We start from the raw sequence: 19279 nt of genomic DNA, 5'->3' as shown, positions 1-19279 counted from the left end.
ATTTTTTTTTTTGCGTTTTGTATTAATGTTCCCATATGGGTTAGTGCACCACGGTGTAATACAATGTTTCTTTTAAGTAGCCCGTTCGCGCCACCTGCTGGTTGAACATGTGAAACCTCGTTTTAATATATTGTCTTTGTTGATTAAAAAAAATGCAATACATTTTGTAGTTACACGAGCGTTATATGAACGTTAAAACAACGTTTCCGTTAAGACGTCGTACGTCGCAGCAGAATGACGTCACCAAACACGGAGGCGCGTACGTTTGTGCGTCACACCTCAAACGGAAGCGAAGGAGTTTTTCTCGAAAAGACTTGTGGGCAGAAGGCGTCTGGCGCCCGACGTTGGTTTCTCCTGCTGGACGGAGCGATTTTTCCCCCGGACTGCGTCGTCGCCGCGTTTTTGGAAGAGAAAGGAAATGCCGATCGACTACAGCGTGTGGGACCACATCGAGGTGTCCGACGATGAGGACGACACGCACCCGAACATCGACACGCCGAGTCTCTTCCGATGGAGACACCAGGTGTCGTTTTGGCCGCTTGCTTATTGCTATTATTATTGCACATATTATTGCTTTTGTTGGTGGACGGCGCGCCGTCGTCTTACTGATGAGGATGAGGATGATAAGCTGGTGCGGGTTTAGCTGTCGTTAGCTTCTAGCACGTCCGGCAACAGTCGTGGTCCCAACTGGTTAATAAGAAAGCAAGCACGAAAGAAAAAACCTTATTAGTCTGGAGCGAAATTCTTTAGTCCTAAAAACACGCTCAGAGAACAGAACAGCAGTAATAGTGCCGAAATGAAATAAAATAACTGTGACCGGTGTCGTAAAGTGACATTAATTGCTCAGTGGCACCTCAGTGGCACCTTGGCGGCTCGGGATTCGAACCGGCAACCTTCTGATTACTTCCTTAACCGCTAGGCCACCACAGCATACAGTCCCATGAAAATCCGGACGTTGATGCTGATCCCGAGAAGATCACCTACGGAGTGCCGAAGAGTCGAACGATCTGCATTTCGATCTGCTCAGATCTGCATTTCGAGGCGACGCGTGTGCACCGACGTTCCGTCGGGGAGGCGTGTGTGGGGTGAGAGGGGTTGTCCATGATACTCTCTGCTACAGGGTGGTAGAACATGGTCAGCATTTCCCTACACGCAGAACTGAACGTCCTCCACGTCGGCCCGTCTGATGGTGACCGGGGTGGGAATGTCACGGTAGCGTTCGGAGAGCGTTGTAATGTTTTTTATAATATGTCTCTCCCGATTCTCAGGCCAGAATGGAGCGCATGGAAGCCTTTCAGAAGAAGGGGGAGGAGCTGGAGAAAACCCTGATGGAGAGTAAGAAGAAGCTGGCCGATGCCCAGCGCAGGGTCCGGGAGTTGCAGGGACAGACCACCGATGAGGCCAAGGCGGCGCTGCTGAAGGCGCAGCAGGAGGAGAAGAAGCTGAAGAAGGAGGAGAAGTCGTGCGAGAAGACGCTGGAGGAGCACCAGAAAGACGAGAAGAAGATGCCCTGGAACGTGGACACGCTCAGCAAAGAAGGCTTCAGCAAGGTGAGTCTCGGTTGGCCCGCGTCTCCCGGGCCGTGCGCGGGACCTCACGCCGCTCTCGCGCCTCTTTTCAGAGCGTCCTGAACGTGAAGCCAGACGCGAAGGAGGAGACCGAGGAGGAGAAGGAGGAGAAACACAAGACGTTCGTGGAGAAGCACGAGAAGCAGATCAAACACTTTGGTGAGCTCATTCGCGGCCGGGCGGCCGAAGCCGCGTTGCCCGGCCGCAGTTAACCGGCGGCGCGTCCCGCTTTGTCCCAGGTATGCTGCACCGCTGGGACGACAGCCAGAAGTATCTGTCTGACCACTCTCACCTGGTGTGCGAGGAGACGGCCAACTACCTGGTGATCATGTGCATTGATTTGGAAGTGGAGGAGGTGAGTTCTGGGCAGGTCCCCCTGGACGGACCGGGGGACGAGCGAGTGACTGACGCCGTCCCCTCTCCTGTGGTGCACAGAAACACGCGCTGATGGAGCAAGTGGCCCACCAGACCATAGTCATGCAGTTCATCCTGGAGCTGGCCAAGAGCCTCAAGGTCGACCCCCGGGGCTGCTTCCGCCAGTTCTTCACGAAGATCAAGGTACCCGGCTGCCCCCTGCCCACCCGAGGCCGACGGCTAAAAGCAGAGGACACATTCCGTTGTTGTCACCGCGCGCTGTGCTGCAGTCACTTCGCTCTCAGCCGAGAGCAGGAGAGCTTTTCTTTCTATTTGTGGCTGCTCAGTGAGATTTATCGGAATTTCAGCTCCATGCACGTCACACCGTACACGGTGAAATGAAACTACGGTGCTACGTAAAAAACATTTTTACTCCACGCAATAGGAAGTTTGCATGGAACAGAAAGGATTCGCTCGCGAACGTAATTAAAGGGCGCGAGCTGTTTGCCGGAACACGATGGGCGTTTCAGGTTTTTCAGTGTTGAACAAGTTTCTGGTAAATTTGACTTTTCGTGTCTGTTTTCAGAGAACACGTGGTCATTATAATTTGCCTTGGAAATCCTTCTGTAAAAATGTGTGAGAACCCTGTTTATCGTATGATCACCCAGATTTTCTAGATTCGTAATAAGCCAGATGGAGGACCACGACTGTGATGTAATGTTTAGTTTTTTTTACCTCCTCCAGACAGCAGACCAGCAGTACCAGGATGCCTTCAACGACGAGCTGGAGTCGTTTAAAGGGCGCGTGCGTGGTCGGGCCAAGATCCGCATTGAGAAAGCCATGAAGGAGTACGAGGAGGAAGAGCGGCAGAAGCGGCTGGGCCCGGGGGGGCTGGACCCCGTGGACGTGTTCGAGACCCTGCCCGAGGTAAGCGGTGGTAGGATTTGATATGGAACCAGTGCCACCTAGAGGCAGAGTGCAAGGTTTGCGTCCATGTGGACCCTCTGGTTATATAGATCTATTACTATGGCCTGCCGATATGGCTCGCTGATCTCAAACAAACTACAGATCCCATAATGCTGTGCGCGCTTGGCTGATAAACAGTTTGCACGGTGCATCGGCCACTTTGAAGCATGAAAACTAGAATTTTGAGCTGCTTCACGACCCACGGATTCAGCTGCAGTTTAAAGATTGTGTGCGGCAAGGCAACTGACGCACTGCATTGTGGGACCTGTAGTTTGTGTGTTATCGCCGTGCTGCAAAAGTGAGGGCCACGAGTTTTGAACCCCTTCTCTGGAGGAACCCACTAAAGTTGCCGTCTCCTTCGTCATCTGTGACATTTAATCTTGAACTGTAATGAAAGTCAGTTACTGCATATTTTCCACTTCCTCGGGGCTTTTTAGTGCGGGATAGCCTGAAGACGCGTCTGTAGCTGCCTTTGCTTGATCTCCGACCTCATGTCCCGTTTGCAGGAGATGAAGAAATGCTTTGACGAAAAGGACATTCAGATGCTGCAGGACACAATCAGCAAAATGGACCCGACGGTAAGTGCGCGCGCGAGCCGACTTGGCGGTTTCACGACAGATGCTTAGATCTTCTTTCCATTCGCCTTTCAGGAGGCAAAGTACCACATGAAGAGGTGCATCGAGTCAGGCCTTTGGGTGCCCAACTCGCGGACCGATGACGACGGAGACAAAGAGGCCGAGAAGGACGAAGAGCCAAAGTATGAAGAGTTGAAGAAAGAAACTGCAGAAGGAGGGAATGAAGAGAAATGACACCCTGCCGCCACCCCCGATGCAGACCCCTCGCCACCCTTCCAGCCAGCTCACACCAGAGTCGCGTCCACTTCCTCTACTTCCCCACCCCATGACAGGACTTGGCGTGGCCTTTTCTCTTTAGGATGGCGGTTGAAGGGATGTGATTTATCAGCTTTTCAGCACACACTCTCCCTGAACTGTATGCCCGTTTACCCATAAACCCTTTTATCCTGCATGGCTACCCCCCCATTACCCTGCTTCACCTTTCCGTTAGAACGGCTGTGCACGCTCGCTGTGCAACATGACCTTTTTTTTTAATATATATATATATATATATATATATATATATATATATATGAATATACATAAAGAATGTGTAGGAAGGTGGGAGTTTATTGTTTTTGTCTGTGTAATGCGATGCGTCTTGGTTTTAAAAAGCTGCAGGGAGAGACTATGACCTGGTACCCAACACAATTCACATTGTCATGACTTTTAGCTGTAAACCAACCCTTTTTTTTTTTTAGGAGGACTTGTGTGCTTGTCGAAGTAAAGTTCTGCTGTGCTTAAAAAAAAACGTGTTTGTTTCTTTTTTTTTTTTTTTTTAATTGGTTTGAATTGTCGACTTTATTCAGTGTGATTTCCCCCGGTGTTTAACAGTAGCTCGTTTCCGGTGGATCTCTCGGCATCACCCCGGAGATGTGTGGTGATGAAGCCCGGACTCACTGGCGGAGGTGTGTGTGTGTGTGTGTGGGGGGGGGGGGGAGCGGGGATGATAGTAGGCCGTACGGAGGGGGCGCAGCGGATCTTCCCGGAGCTCCTCCGCAGCGCGGACGGCCGCGACCCCGCAAGGTGAGCGGCGCACCTGGCGCGGGGCCGCGCGCACCGGACGTCGGCGACGGGCGCGCGCGCGTCTCTGCGGTCGTGTGCGCGCGCGCGCGTGGACGGGGGTGCAGAAGCCCCGCATGATCGCTGCGTCTCGGGCATGGATGGCGGTGCGACGTGGGATATATATATATATATTTTTATAGTTTTTTTATAGTCTTTTGTTAACCGCGCACATTCACGCGACCGATGATCTCGGTACGGCTTGATTTGTATTTTTTTTTGCTCTGCGTGCGTGCGTGCGTCTCTCGTCTCGAGCTGCCTCCATTGATTTTTGATTTCCTTTTTTTTTTTTTTGAACGTCGCCCGTTCATTTACGTGACACGCGTGACTATCGGTACGGCGACGACGGCGGCGGCGTTGCCTGCAGCGGGGACGCGTGACTGTCCAGGCGTCGCGCCCGGATTTGACAACATGACCCCGAACAGGTCCTCCGCCTGTTACAGCAGCCTCGCGTCTTAGTGCGGAGGATTCGTCTCCTGTACAGTCATCGTCTGCTTTTTTGGGGGGGATTTCTAGGTTCTGACTACCGCACTCGTCCATTCTGCTCTCGGCACCACCACGCTGGACCAATCAACCAATCCAAGCCAGGATTACAATTCATGCTTTACAGCAGTACCCAGCGCCGGCATGGCTGCTCGAATAACCAATCAGGCCAGGGCTTACTGAGCGAGGACAACTGGAATAACCTGTCACTCAAGGGAGAGGCGCCAAGATCGACCGTCGGACCCGGCCAGGGCCCCCACCGCCTCGGAAACGGCGCTGCTTGTCCCCGGCCTGCCTGGGAAAAGTGGGGGCAAATGGGGGTGTGGGCCTGATCCGGCGTGACCCACGGTTCCACCCTGGCGTGACCCTGTTTGACCTGGCTCTCCACCTGCTCTGCTGCCTGGGTTCTACTCCGGTTCGCTCCGGAGCCAAGAACCAGCCAATCAGGATGAAGAAGAGCCGCAGCGTGCTGACTGTGACGGGAGAGGAGGTATGAACGTGCTGCCGTGTTTACGCCGGGTTCTCGGTGGGCCCGGCACCCTGACCTTCCCACCAGCGGCATGCCAAATCCACTGGGTGGGTTTCACGTGCCGATGTCAGTCTACAGATCGTACACTCCATGCATTGTCTATAAATCTTATATATACACAAAAATCAAATCTGACGGCTGGGCCACACGATGAGTAAAACTGATCCCATCTTGCTGCAGAATAATGTGGCCTAGTGGGTAAGACTCAGGTTCAAACCCCACTTACTACCATTGTGTCTCTGAGCAAGACACTTAACCCTGAGTGTCTCCAGGGGGGGACTGTCCCTGTAACTACTGATTGTAAGTCGCTCTGGATAAGGGCGTCTGATAAATTCTGTAAATGTAAATGTAATCTGAGGTCTGACTACGAAATGGCTTTTGGGGTAAGATGTCCGGCAATGACCCCACCCCCTGGTTTGTAACATTTACATTTACAGCATTTACTAGACGCCCTTATCCAGAGCGACTTACAATCAGTAGTTACAGGGACAGTCCCCCCCTGGAGACACTCAGGGTTAAGTGTCTTGCTCAGGGACACAATGTTAGTAAGTGGGATTTGAACCTGGGTCTTCTGGTTCACAGGCGAGTGTGTTACCCACTAGGCTACTACCACCCTTATTAAGACACACTCAGCCATTTATAATTTTTTTTTTTTATTTAGAATTGAAATGCTCTTGTGAATACACTGGCACACACAACACACTGCAACATGAAAAGTTGCAGAAGTTGAACGTTTTGCAGGCACATAATAAAATGCCATGAACTCGCATGCTAACGTGTGTCTCACACACACACACACACACACACGCACACAATATAAAACTCACATGTTGCACTAAATTGTAACGCCTGGCATACACATGCAGTCTGACATCCTTATATAACTGAAGTGACCCTGAAGGAGCTGCACCGTGTTAAGAATGGTTGCCCCCTAGTGGCCCGTAGTGGAATCTGCGTCTGTTTATGCCGGGAAGAATGATAATTATGACAGACAAGCGAAGGGCTTGGAACGCCCTGAGGGTTCAGTGTATGTTGAGGACTGACGCACTGTGTGTGTGTGTGTGTGTGTGTGTTCTCTGCTGAGTAGCGATCCAGCAGTCCTCAAGCATCTGGGCCCAGACAACTTCAAACGCAGCATGGAACACGGCAGTGTTGCCTAGCAACTGCTGCCATTCCCCCTGTGTTTTGTTGCTACGGTGCTGCAGTGCAGATCAGCAGCTCACTGTGTCTCACACACACACACACACACACACACACACACACACACACACACTTTACACACAAAAACACAAACAACGACTGGCACACTTACACTCGCACCTTGTACATTTATTTGACATTGAAACACACAAATCTGGAAATATACTATGAAATTAATTCATAATCATAGTCATAAATGCTGTGTTATTGTTTTCTTTGTTTCACCGTTTATTTTTCCTGACCTGATTGATTTTGCAGGGCAACGACGCGTCAGGGGGCGGAGAGAAGGGAGACACGGCGCGCTACAGCCGCTCCTACACGTCCGGCAGCACGCTGGGGGCGGAGCTTCGGCGTGGGAGGAGCCGAAGGCTCTCCTCCAGCTTGCAAGTGCCTTGTTGGCTCCGCCCACGGGACCGTACCCGCTCTCCAGAGGCCCTGAGCATAGTGCCCCGTCCCACGACCCTCCCGCTGCGGATTCCGCCGAGGATCGCCATCACTCACGCTGACCCGGACAGGTAAAGAGAGGCCATCTGTAGACTTTTCTGCGACTTGTCAAATCCTGAAGATTCCACCACTCTCTCTTTCTCTGCATCATCTGAAAAACTCATGTATCACCAGCAGCTTAAGCTTAATGTTGTTTGGGGCTGACTGAATTTCATTTTTGATTTTTGGAGGATTGGTCCTGAGCTCAGGTCACCAGGGTGCTGAACTTGCACAGAGCACATGCTCAGCTGTAGTGACAACCCACTCTGTCACAGGGTTTAATGTCATATCTTCCTTTCTCGCTGCATCGTGACATTCGTCTGCAGAATCTCCTTGTGCAACAAGAAACTCAATGGTGCCTCAGGGACTGCAGTCAGTCCAGGTTCTGCAAAGGCCACCCTGTTACTTGCATAGTCCTTCCAGCAGAATCGGGTCTTTTGTTAGGGTCAGATGTTCCTTTCTCCATAACTAATAGTTAATAGACACGTGTTTCACCACTGCTGAAGGCGGTCCAATGACGTTCTGGTGACACCATCACATGATCACCAGGATGAGGGAGTTAATATTTTACTCAATATTGATACATGAAATATTGACCATTATTTCTATAACATTTTGACAGACCTGTTAAAATGAAGATTACTGCAATTATTAAAAATTACATTAATGCTTTTGTTTACTGTACACAAGACTAAGGCGGCATGTCTGCAGTTCAGGAAGCTCAGCAACCAATCACTCATTCATCAAAATTTCTGCCATTTACCAGACGCCCTGATCCAGAGCACCTCACAACCAGTAGGGACAGGGACAGTCCACCTGGAGACACTCAGGGTTAAGTGTCTTGCTCAGGGACAGTAGTAAGTGGGGTTTGAACCTGGGACTGGTGTTCTGGTGCATAGGTGAGTGTCTTACCCACTAGACTACTACAACCCAACCCAGAAGTTCATGGAAAATGTCTCAGAAGGTCAGATGTTCCCATACTGGGAGTCGAACCCGGCCTGCAATATGCCGATGGACAACCAACACTTTCATATTTGTCAAATTAACATAAATGGATTTGATTGGCTGGTTCTTGTCCCACGCCTGACTTTAACATTTACATTTAAGGCATTTGGCAGATGCCCTGATCCAGAGCGACTTACAAACATGCTTTCAAGTTACTATCGATGAAGTCCTCAATTCTGGACCCCCAACTATGAATACAATCTTTTTATTCACTCTGTTGTAGTTTCTATACAGAAGTCAGACAATAAGAAGGTTACAAGTTAATCTAAATATTCTCTAAAGAGGAAGGTCTTGAGCTGCCGTTTGAAGGTGCTCAGTGACTGAGCTGTTCTGACCTCGAGGGGAAGTTCATTCCACCACCGAGGGGCCAAGACGGAGAAGAGTCTAGATGAACGTCTTCCTTTTACCTTCAGAGATGGAGGGACCAGGCGAGCAGTACTGGAGCCTCGGAGTATACGAGGTGCAGTGCGAGGTGTAATAAGGGCTGTGAGGTAGGATGAGGATTTGTAGGCTGATCTGAACCTGATGCGTGCAGCTACTGGGAGCCAGTGGAGGGAACATAGCAGAGGGGCAGTGTGGGAGAATTTGGGAAGAATGGGTGTGAAGCAACGTGAAGCGACGGATGGGGCAGTGGTGGCCTAGCGGTTAAGGAAGTGGCCCCGTAATCAGAAGGTTGCCGGTTCGAATCTGCCAAGGTGCCACTGAGGTGCCACTGAGCAAAGCACCGTCCCCACACACTGCTCCCCGGGCGCCTGTCATGGCTGCCCTCTGCTCACCAAGGGTGATGGGATAAATGCAGAGGACACATTTCACTGTGTGCACCATGTGCTGTGCTGCTGTGTATCACATGTGACAATCACTTCACTTCACTTTACACAAGTTATTTTGTCACATGTGACATCACCCCATTCAGCGTGAATAGGAAATGCCTAACGTCACTTTGTCACACTTTGTAATATATTTTGGATATTATATTAGGGTTTTGGTTTATATTGATATTAGAGTTTTTTTTTTTTTTCTTTAAACAAAAGCATGAACACCATCATCAGTGACTTTGGTTGAAGAAACTGTTTGGTCTGTTTGTCTTACATCCAACATAGTTCACATAGAATGAATGATCATTCTAATGTTTCTGTTCGCCACTGGATTTTTGTTTTTCGTGCGGACTCGTTTAAGACATTCAGAGAAAATCATGAGGTGGATAAAGACGTAGTGTTTGGTTAGTAATTCATCTTGAAAGATATTCTCTCTCTCTCTCTCTCACTCTCACACACACACCCATCATCTCTTTCTCCCCATCATTCCCGCCCTCCGTCCACACCCGCTCGAAGGAAGATGCGAAGTTCTGCTCTGTGTGGTTTATTACGTAAGAGAGCCGGACGTAATGAGGCCTGATACTGTCACTGATACTCTCTTCTCGTTTCAGCCTTTTCCCACACTCCGTCTCATCTTATTGCATAACCCGTCGGGGGCGTTCCTATCGGCCGATTGGCCAGATTGATTGTCAGTGGTGCACAGTACGTTTTCTTTTTCCCCCCCACAGCTTTGAGATGGAGAACGGCGTGTCACCCGCGCGTACTCCTCTGGACTTGCAGGCGAGTCCAGGGCTGATGCTCCACCCCTCCTTCCCCCAGAGCCAGCGGCGCGAATCCTTCCTGTACCGGTCCGACTCTGACTACGACATGTCCCCCAAAACCGTGTCCCGCACCTCAGTTGCCAGTGAAGGGTGGGATCCTAGCAGCATACCCCCACGCGTGCACGCACACACACACATTTTAGATGTCTTCACACACACACTTATAGTTGTAATCAAGCATTTCTCTTCAAAACAATACATTTATTACCATCATTTTATCATTTTTGACTGTATAGGATGTTAGATTATGGAGATTCAGAAAGTCTTCAAAGCTGCGGTTGTCTGTTGTTGTCATGTCGACTTGTCTCTTTGTGAAATGTGTATGTATGGTTCTTCCATCAGATCCCTGTTAAGAACCTCACTGTCCTTTTCAACCCAATTTGTGTTATCAAGGTGTTAATATGAGTTATTTGTAATGAGACAATATTCAAATGGCCCCACCTTTACCATAATTCATATATGTATTTATGTACACTTCTCAACAAGTAAAGGGAACACAAAAATAAGACATCCTGGAGCTGAATGAATGAAATATTCTTATTAAATACTTTCTTCTTTACATAGTTGAATGTGCTGACAACAAAATCGCACCAAAATTATGAATGGAACTTAAATTTAAACCCATGGAGATCTGGGAAAACACACTACAGGCTATTCCAACTTTGATGTAATGTCATTAAAAAGAGTCAAAATGAGGCTCAGTAGTGTGTGTGGCCTCCATGTGCCTGTATGACCTCCCTACAATGCCTGGGTATGCTCCTGATGAGGTGGCGGGTAGGCCAGTCCATAGCATCAATGCCTTCGTCTTGCAAGAACTGCTGACACCCCGACCAGATGAGGTCTAGCATTATCTTCAGGAGGAACCCAGGGCCAACCTCAACAGCATATGATCTCACAAGGGCTCTGAGGATCTCATCTCTGTACCTAATGGCATTACTAACTCACTGCCAAACCCCTCATCATGCTATTGGGTGTTGCAGGCAGCAGAATGTTCTCCACGGCATCTTCAGACTCTGTCACATGTGTTCAGTGTGAACCTGCTTTGATCTGTGAAGAGCAAAGGCCACCAGTGGCTTATTTGCCAATCTTGGTGTTCTCTGGCAAATGGCAAATATGCTGCATGGTGTTGGGCTGTAAACACAACCCCCACCTGTGGACGCCGGGCCCTCATACCTCCCTCATGTCTGAGTCTGTTTCTGACCATTTGAGCAGACAAGGGCACATTTGTGGCCTGCTGGAGGTCATTTTGCAGGGCTCTGGCAGTGCTCCACCCGTTCCTCCTTACACAAAGGTGGAGGTAGCAGCGCTGCTGCTGGGTTGTTTCCCTCCTACGGCCTCCTCCACATCTCCTGATGTACTGGCCTGTCTACTGGTAGCACCTCCATGCTCTGGACACTACGCTGACAGACACAGCAAACCATCTTGCCACAGCTCACATTGATGTGCCATCCTGGATGAGCTGTACTACCTGAGCCACTTGTGTCAGTTGTAGACTCCGTCTCATTCAAAAGTGAATGAGATGCGCACTAGCCAAAAGTTTGGACCCACCTTCTCATTCAATGTGTTTTCTTTATTTTCATGATAATTTACGTTGGTAGATTCTCAATGAAGTCATCAAAACTAGGAATGAACACATGTGGAGTTATGTACTTAATAAAAAGTGGAGACCTGGACTCCACAGTCACCGGACCTGAACCCAATCCAGATGGTTTGGGGTGAGCGGGACCAACAAGTGCTAAACACCTCTGGGAACTCCTTCAAGACTGTTGGAGAAGCATTTCAGGTGACGACCTCTTGAAGCTCATCGAGAGAATGGCAAGAGTGAGCAAAGCAGTAATCAGAGCAAAGAAACTAGAATATAAAACATGTTTTCAGTTATTTCACCTTTTCTTGTTAAGTACATAACTCCACATGTGGTCATTTATAGTTTTGATGCCTTCAGTGAGAATCTACCAATGTAAATGGTCCTGAAAATTAAGAAAACACATTGAATGTGAAGGTGTGTCCAAACTTTTGGCCTGTACTGTATGTATAGTTTATTTTTATGTATCAATGACAAAATTGAGCATATCAAATGAAAACTCTTAATCAGCTCTTTCTACTGGCAAAAAAAGTAATGACTTAACACTGAATACACAGAAGCAGTTGGTGCCAACTGTAGAAAGAAATGAATAAAATGTAAAATGTTTTTGCATGCCTGTAAATGTGGTAAAATATCACTTAACTCGATAACCATATTTGCTTTTTGGACACAAGCTCACACAGAAAAGCATGTCTCTGTCGTAAATGTCCCATGTTCATCTGTCTAGCGTTTCAAATGTGCCTCCAGTCTCACAAAAATCCACATTAGGTGAAGATTTCTTTATGATTCATGATTGATTGATTAACGAATGAATCATACCTCCTATATCTGTCGAACCACTTCCCCCCCTCTGTCTTTCAGGCACACTGCGGAAGACTTCATCGTCACCCCCTTTGCTCAGGTGAGTGGTGGAGGTAAACAGGGGCCATACGAGGCTTTGGCTGTAGCTTCCGTGTCTCCCATATCTTCTGACTGGCGTGTCTGTGCCCGTGTGCCCAGGTGCTTGCCAGCTTACGGTCCGTGAGGAGTAACTTCACCGTCCTCGCCAACGTCAGCACGCCCACTGTCAAGTCAGTGCAATTTTCGACATGTGACAGTCGCAGAAAAAAAAAAAAAACGAGTCTGTGTGCAATGTAGCAATGTAGAGGGTAGGGGAAAACAATGGAAACAGCCATGATGACAAAGGACCAATGTTACAACAGACATCAATCTGCTGCCCACTGTCCCATCGCCGTGGCGATGGGGGACCTTCCTGACACTGGATGGGAGTCACTTTGGACAACTGGCATAGCGTAACTGCCAACTAATAATGTTAACATGGGACCTGGAAACTTGGGCCCATGGTTCTTATTCAGCTTGGTGTTTCCATAGTTTTAACCCCTGCATTGCCAGCCATTTCACCAGATCCATGTATGTAGAACGGTATCTGTTGTCTGCCATCTGCCTGTTTTTTTTTATCAGTGTGGGCATCTATTTCCCTCTCCACCAGTTGTCAGTGGGCTTCTGCGCTGCTTCATCACAGTTCTCTTTTTTTTTTTTTTGTCCACAGGAGGTCGCCACTGAGTAGCCAGACCTCGTGTCCCAAGACCTCGCTGACAGGTAGCGAAATCTCGCTTATATAATTTTAATCAGTACTGAGAGTCTTTGTGAGTGACACGATGGTGTTAATGACTGCGCCCCTGTCATGATTATGTGCTCATAATCGCCCTGGCGGGTGTGAGGGTGTACCTGTGTGTGTGTTTTAATCAATAAAAACTCTTGCCGCGGACGAACACACTTTCCTCTGCTCGCTCTGTGTCAGATCACCAGTACCAGCAGCTGGCCCTGGACACGCTGGAGGAGCTGGACTGGTGCCTGGATCAGCTGGAGACGATACAGACACACCGGTCCGTCAGTGACATGGCCTCCAGCAAGGTACGTTGGCCTCTGCCTGACCTCTACAATCAGTAGGTGCAGGGACAGTCCCCCAGGAGACACTCAGGGTTAAAACTCCTCTGTCGTGAAAATGTGACTTTGTGAAATTACTGAACATTAATACGAGTGACCCGAGCCTGTCTATGGTCCTGCAGTGGCTAGAAATGGCGATAGGTGTAAAGAGTGTTTTGGTCATTCTGCTTCGCTGTTCAGAGAGCAAAAGCTCAGACGGTCGGATCTGGAACTTCTCCCCTTATGACGTCATATGGGGAAAGGTTACCTCCCATTTCTCATGCTTTACCCACCCCTCCCCTAAAACATTATCTCCACCGACCGTCATGGCTTCCAAACGTGTGAAGCATTGCAGAGTTGATTTTATTTTTTCAGGAAAAACACCAACATGTCTTCCTGTCTGGGCTAAACAATGTGGTTGGTGAACGGTGTTGGTGACGTCGTTTCCGCGAATGCCTGCTCAACTTCTATAGGCCGCTCTCCTCCTCGTCCCGCCTCTCTCCTCCTCATTAGCATATAAAGCTCTAGACACCGAAATGGCGCGTCCTGGGAAATCTCATTGTGGGACTGGATCTAAGGGGCTGTAAATCTGCACCATGGCTGAATTTCGGAAAGACACTCGAGATAAAGTATTAGGGGACCTACAAGACCGATATGAAAGCAAAAAAATGATTTAATGTCAGGGGACCTTTAAGTGTCTTGCTCAGGGAAACAATGGTAGTAAGTGGGGTTTGAACCTGTGACTTTGGGGTCTTCCGCTGTTTTACCTGCTAGGATAATCCTCACCACTCTTCTTTCTGTCTGTGCAGTTCAAAAGAATGCTGAACCGAGAACTCTCTCATTTGTCAGAGATGAGTCGCTCTGGCAACCAGGTGTCTGAGTACATCTCCAGCACCTTCCTGGGTGAGGAAGGCGCCTGTTCACAACTACCATCACACAGAAACTCGCTAAGAGTCTTGTCGTGTGCTCACACCACGTTGCGTCTGTGTGTGTTTGTTGGCTTCAGACCAGCAGAACGAAGTGGAGATTATGTCTCCGACTCTGAAGGAGAAGCCGATGAGCCACATCAGTGGGGTGAGGGAGCTGTCACACACACACAGCCTGTCCAGTTCATCCCTGCCACGCTTCGGAGTCAACACGGAGCATGAAGATGCACTGGCCAAGGTAATACATATACACACACACACGGTATCATTCACTTCAGATAGTTATAAGATGAAACACACACACAGACACATCATTTCTGACCCTGTAGGAGCTGGAGGACTTGAATAAATGGAGCTTTAACATCTTCAGGGTGGCTGAACTGGCCAACAACAGACCGCTGAGCTGCATCATGTACGCCATCTTTCAGGTGGGAGCGTCCTCTCATTTCAGCCAGGACTTGTCAGTGAAGAGTGTTCGTACTTTGTTCAACTATGTAAAGTTTGAAAAATATATTGGCCATGAATGTAGCAAATTGTCCCATTGCTCATAAGGAGCAATAATTGAACTGTGATTCCAGATGTATAACCATCTCTATGGAAGTGAACCTGGAATTAAGAGTCTTCAATTCCGTTCTAGTCTGTATATCGTGTGTGTGTGTGTGTGTGTGTGTGCGCGTGCATGCAGGAGAGAGACCTGTTGAAGACATTCCGGATCCCCGTTGACACGTTTGTCTCGTATGTCATGACGCTGGAGGACCATTACCATAGCAACGTGGCGTACCACAACAGCTTGCATGCTGCAGATGTCACTCAGTCGACCCACGTGCTTCTGTCCACTCCAGCGCTGGATGTGAGTTGGTCTTGATCAACACATCAAGGCCTTTAACCTTTAATTTAAATGTGCTTTCAGTTCATTAAAAAAGTAGAAATAAAATCCACATTGGAACAAAATAATAAGAAATAAATGGAAATTTCTTGCCTCAGGCTGTATTCACCGATCTCGAGATCCTGGCTGCTCTTTTCGCCGCTGCCATCCACGACGTAGATCATCCAGGCGTCTCCAACCAGTTCCTCATCAACACCAGTAAGACCTCATCCTCTAATAATGGTAGTGATAAAGACTAGAGCACTAATTCCGAATCATTTTCTCTGTCTTTCAGACTCAGAGCTGGCTTTGATGTACAATGATGAGTCTGTACTGGAGAACCACCACCTGGCCGTGGGCTTCAAACTGCTGCACCAGGAGAACTGTGACATTTTCCAGAACCTCACCAAACGCCAGCGCCAGAGCCTCCGAAAGCTGGTCATTGATATGGTGAGAGCCCTGCGGCCTCTCGAAACCGGGTTTAATTCCTCCTTCTGTTCCACTTTCCTACCCCAGATTTACTTTACTACACTTTACTTTATCCAAAGCGACTTACAAGAGGAAGACACCAGCAATTCTTATTCAGATTCTATAGATTTTGAGTTACAAAACTGATAAGCCCTGATAAGGCCTAACTTGTCAGGAATAGAACATGCCAGGGAATTGTTAAGTGCTAGACATATACACACACATATATATATATATATATATATATATATATATATACACACACACACACACACACACACACACACACACACAGGTGTGTATATGTATGTGTATTTTAAACGAGTCTAACACTAACACATACACACACATTTACATATATATATATTTTTTTGTGAGTGTGTGTGCGTGTGTTAGTGTTAGACTCGTTTGAAATACTTTTTAAACAAGAGGGTTTTCAAATGTTTCTTAAAGGTGGTAGTAGTCTCAGCTTCTCAGTGCTTGAATCATTTCTTGCTGATGTTTGCGTGTAGGCTTCATGATATCAGTAGATGTTATCTCAACGTCAATGTCAAAAAGGACATCTGCAACTACAACAACAGTTTCCCGTTTTGTGCGTGAACAGTGAACAAATTACATTGATGGTTAATGTGTGTAGTTTTGTGTGCAGTTGGACATAATTATGAACCTGTGTTGCCTACTCCAGGTACTGGCCACAGACATGTCTAAGCACATGACCCTGCTGGCTGACCTGAAGACGATGGTGGAGATGAAGAAGGTGACCAGTTCAGGAGTTCTGCTGTTAGACCACTACACTGAGCGCATTCAGGTATGAACAGGTGGACAGCGTGTAGCACTGCTCAGGAAAAGGTCCAAATAAGAGCTTCCAACATCTCAGGAGAGAGTAATGATCTGATGCCAGAGTCTTTTAATTGTTGGGGGTCTGATTTATAGCACAGGAACAGACTTTGGTGTGTGTGTCTGTGTGTAGGTTCTGAGGAACATGGTGCACTGTGCGGACCTCAGCAACCCCACCAAGCCCCTGGTGCTCTATCGGCAATGGACAGAGCGCATCATGGAAGAGTTCTTCAGGCAGGGGGACAAAGAGAGAGAGAGGGGCATGGAGATCAGCGCCATGTGTGACAAACACACTGCTTCTGTAGAGAAGAGCCAGGTGACCCTTGCATGTATGATTTGGCCATTTGCCTCAGATTCAGGTTCATACAATTTTCCTTCCATTTCATGTACTGGATGGGCCATTTATATGGATCCACCTTAATAAAATGGGAATGGTTGGTGATATTAACATCCTGTTTGTGGCACATTAGTATATGTGAGGGGGCAAACTTTTCAAGATGGGTGGTGACCATAGTGGCCATTTTGAAGTCGGCCATTGGATCCAACTTTTGTTTTTCAATAGGAAGAGGGTCATGTGACACATCAAATTTATTGGTAATTTCCCAAGAAAAACAATGGGGTTTTAACGTAACTTTATTCTTTCATGAGTTATTCACAGGTTTCTGACCACTTATAAAATGTGTTCAATGTCACCAACCATTCCCATTTTATTAAGGTGTATCCATATAAATGGCCCACCCTGTAGTCTGGAATAATGGTGTTTGTAGGCCACCAGAGGGCGTTATAAAATCTATAGGCTTAACAACATACTATTGCGTACATCATCATACATCGTTTGTGATTATCATCAGAGCGTGAAAAAGTTATTGATCCCAATCTTTTAATGTACTCTCATTTTCTCTTAGGTGGGCTTCATCGACTACATTGTCCACCCCTTGTGGGAGACGTGGGCGGACCTGGTCCACCCAGATGCCCAGGAGATTCTGGACACTCTGGAGGAGAATCGTGACTGGTATCAGAGCACCATGCCCCAGAGCCCCTCGCCCCCACCAGACCGAAACCAGCATGGCCAGCAGGACCGCTTCCAGTTTGAGATCACGCTAGAAGAGGATGGACAACAGCAGAACCAGAACCGCAACCAGGACCAGAATCACAACCACAGCTACCCGTACTCTGCCCTGAACAACCACATAGAACTGAAGCCTGTAGACCACAACCACCTAGATCAGAACCACCTGGAGCCTGTTGCTGATGAGGACATAGAACCAGATGAAATAGATCACAGTCAGATGGAAGAAACAGAGGAAAATCACTGTGAGGCAGAAGATGGGGAGGAGGGAAAAGAGGACGAAGCGGAAGAGACAGAAGGTGTGGATGACAACGAACAGCAAACAGATGAGCCAGAGAAAGATGAGGGAGAGGAAACGCAGCCAGAAGAAAAGGAGGCAAAAGAGCTGGAGAGGGAGGGGGAAGGAGATGTGAAAGGTGAAGAAGATCAGGGATGTAGAGGGGAGGAGGAAATGGAGGGGTCAGAAAAAGAAGAGGAAGAAGGAGAGGATCAGGAAACGTGCATAGCAAATGAGGAGAGGACACCAGAAGAGACCCTGGCGGAAGAAACGGACCAGGAGGAAATGCTAGAGAACCAGGAAGAATGCGTGGAAGGGGAAACGGAGGAAGGGGAAGTGTTAGAAGAGAGCAAGGGGGGTGAGGATGAGCAGGATGAAGAGTAGGAGGACCTCTAAAGACAAGACTTTTAAATGGAAAAACAGAGGTAAACCAAGAAAATCCGCAATCTGCTCATAACAAACATATAGAGTACGTCAAAAATATCCTTAATCCGTCCTCTACTTCTCTTTGGTTGTAGCTGATCTTTTTAAGGACAGTGGGCGTGGCCAGTATTGCCGCAAGAGGAGTTTACCTGCCAACATGTATTCCCTTATCCATTCCTGAGCAGCGCCGGTGGAATTTTAAGTGTTTTTACGGGGCTTACGTAACACCGTAACGGAGGCATTTGTGCTCAGCATGCAGAAACCGGAAGTGGGTTTTTTTTGGTGACAGGAAGTGGCAATCAACCCGCATCTGTATATCTACCACTGCCAGATGTCTGTACGGCGATACAGAGGAAGCTGATTTTACCGTGGCTTTTGTAGCACTTACAACATTTTTCAACGATATACTGGATCACGCATGGAACAAAAAAAAAAAAAAAAGAGACAATTTAATGACCCTGCACTTGAAACACATTCAGGTGTGTGTGTGTATATATATTTATATATATGTGTGTGTGTGTGTATGCGTGTAAACATTGTGTGTACACCCATGTGGACTCTGCTCTCCTGGAACGTTTTTTTTCTTCCATTTTTGTCGGAAAAGAAAAACGGGAGAAACAGGCCCCCCTCCCTCCGGCCTCCGGGGCCATTCTGAAGCAATGTAACGTGGGATTGGCGGGGTACCCATCATCCCCCACTTCCACCCCTTGTTTCCAGTCTGAGTTTTGATTGGCACTTTAGGAGTCCTATGTTTGTCTCACGTGTACCATGTTCATGTATTTAACTTGTCAAACAAGATGGGGTAATAATATGACAATAAAAGTATTGCTCTAAAGCAGTTTTGTGCGCTGAAGCTGTACAAATCTCATCTGGAAGTGCCTGCTGGTGGGACATTTGAATATGCATCACCTCAACAAGATTGTTGCTCCTTATTAACCACCACCACCGTGTAATAGCAGCACCAAAAGAACAACCTTCATGTAATAATGTACCTACCGTATTTATC

At 47.9% G+C, this 19279-nt stretch overlaps 2 protein-coding genes across 5 annotated transcripts; both read left to right on the top strand.

Moving 5' to 3' along the window:
• The first annotated feature begins 254 nt into the window (after positions 1-254).
• On the top strand, positions 255-4177 carry cdc37 (cell division cycle 37 homolog (S. cerevisiae)). Its single transcript, XM_028972371.1, has 8 exons — positions 255-523; positions 1269-1550; positions 1622-1727; positions 1808-1923; positions 2004-2126; positions 2667-2849; positions 3395-3466; positions 3539-4177. The coding sequence occupies exons 1-8, from the start codon at positions 419-421 to the stop codon at positions 3695-3697; spliced, it is 1146 nt and encodes a 381-aa protein (XP_028828204.1). The 5' UTR covers positions 255-418; the 3' UTR covers positions 3698-4177.
• Positions 4178-4468: 291 nt separating this feature from the next.
• On the top strand, positions 4469-18699 carry LOC114785643 (cAMP-specific 3',5'-cyclic phosphodiesterase 4B-like). Of its 4 annotated transcripts, none has more exons than XM_028972100.1 (17): positions 4469-4528; positions 5081-5537; positions 7035-7291; positions 9808-9990; positions 12344-12383; positions 12482-12552; positions 13032-13081; positions 13284-13396; positions 14218-14311; positions 14415-14572; positions 14664-14762; positions 15020-15184; positions 15319-15418; positions 15495-15649; positions 16353-16475; positions 16638-16820; positions 17410-18699. In XM_028972100.1, the coding sequence occupies exons 2-17, from the start codon at positions 5496-5498 to the stop codon at positions 18232-18234; spliced, it is 2658 nt and encodes an 885-aa protein (XP_028827933.1). In that variant the 5' UTR covers positions 4469-4528; positions 5081-5495; the 3' UTR covers positions 18235-18699. The 4 variants fall into 4 exon arrangements, with proteins under 4 accessions (XP_028827933.1, XP_028827934.1, XP_028827935.1 ...); XM_028972101.1 differs by lacking the exon at positions 4469-4528 and having other exon boundaries at positions 5496-5537; positions 17410-18275; positions 18369-18699; XM_028972102.1 differs by lacking the exons at positions 4469-4528; positions 5081-5537 and having other exon boundaries at positions 7230-7291; positions 9808-9859.
• Positions 18700-19279: the final 580 nt, after the last annotated feature.

The sequence above is a fragment of the Denticeps clupeoides genome, chromosome 3 (assembly GCF_900700375.1).
Source record: "Denticeps clupeoides chromosome 3, fDenClu1.1, whole genome shotgun sequence".
NCBI classification, from domain to species: Eukaryota; Metazoa; Chordata; class Actinopteri; order Clupeiformes; family Denticipitidae; genus Denticeps; species Denticeps clupeoides.
The sequence above is the reverse complement of the archived record's forward strand: the minus strand, read 5'-3'. Positions and strand labels throughout refer to the sequence as shown.

Excerpts from the sequence above, each read along its gene's own strand:
- cdc37 (XM_028972371.1), top strand. The coding sequence starts at position 419 with ATGCCGATCGACTACAGCGTGTGGGACCACATCGAGGTGTCCGACGAT. Across the intron at positions 2,127-2,666 it reads AGTTCTTCACGAAGATCAAG|ACAGCAGACCAGCAGTACCA; the intron begins GTACCCGGCTGC and ends TACCTCCTCCAG. Across the intron at positions 3,467-3,538 it reads TCAGCAAAATGGACCCGACG|GAGGCAAAGTACCACATGAA; the intron begins GTAAGTGCGCGC and ends TTCGCCTTTCAG.
- LOC114785643 (XM_028972100.1), top strand. The coding sequence starts at position 5,496 with ATGAAGAAGAGCCGCAGCGTGCTGACTGTGACGGGAGAGGAG. Across the intron at positions 15,419-15,494 it reads CCAGTTCCTCATCAACACCA|ACTCAGAGCTGGCTTTGATG; the intron begins GTAAGACCTCAT and ends TCTGTCTTTCAG. Across the intron at positions 15,650-16,352 it reads GAAAGCTGGTCATTGATATG|GTACTGGCCACAGACATGTC; the intron begins GTGAGAGCCCTG and ends TGCCTACTCCAG.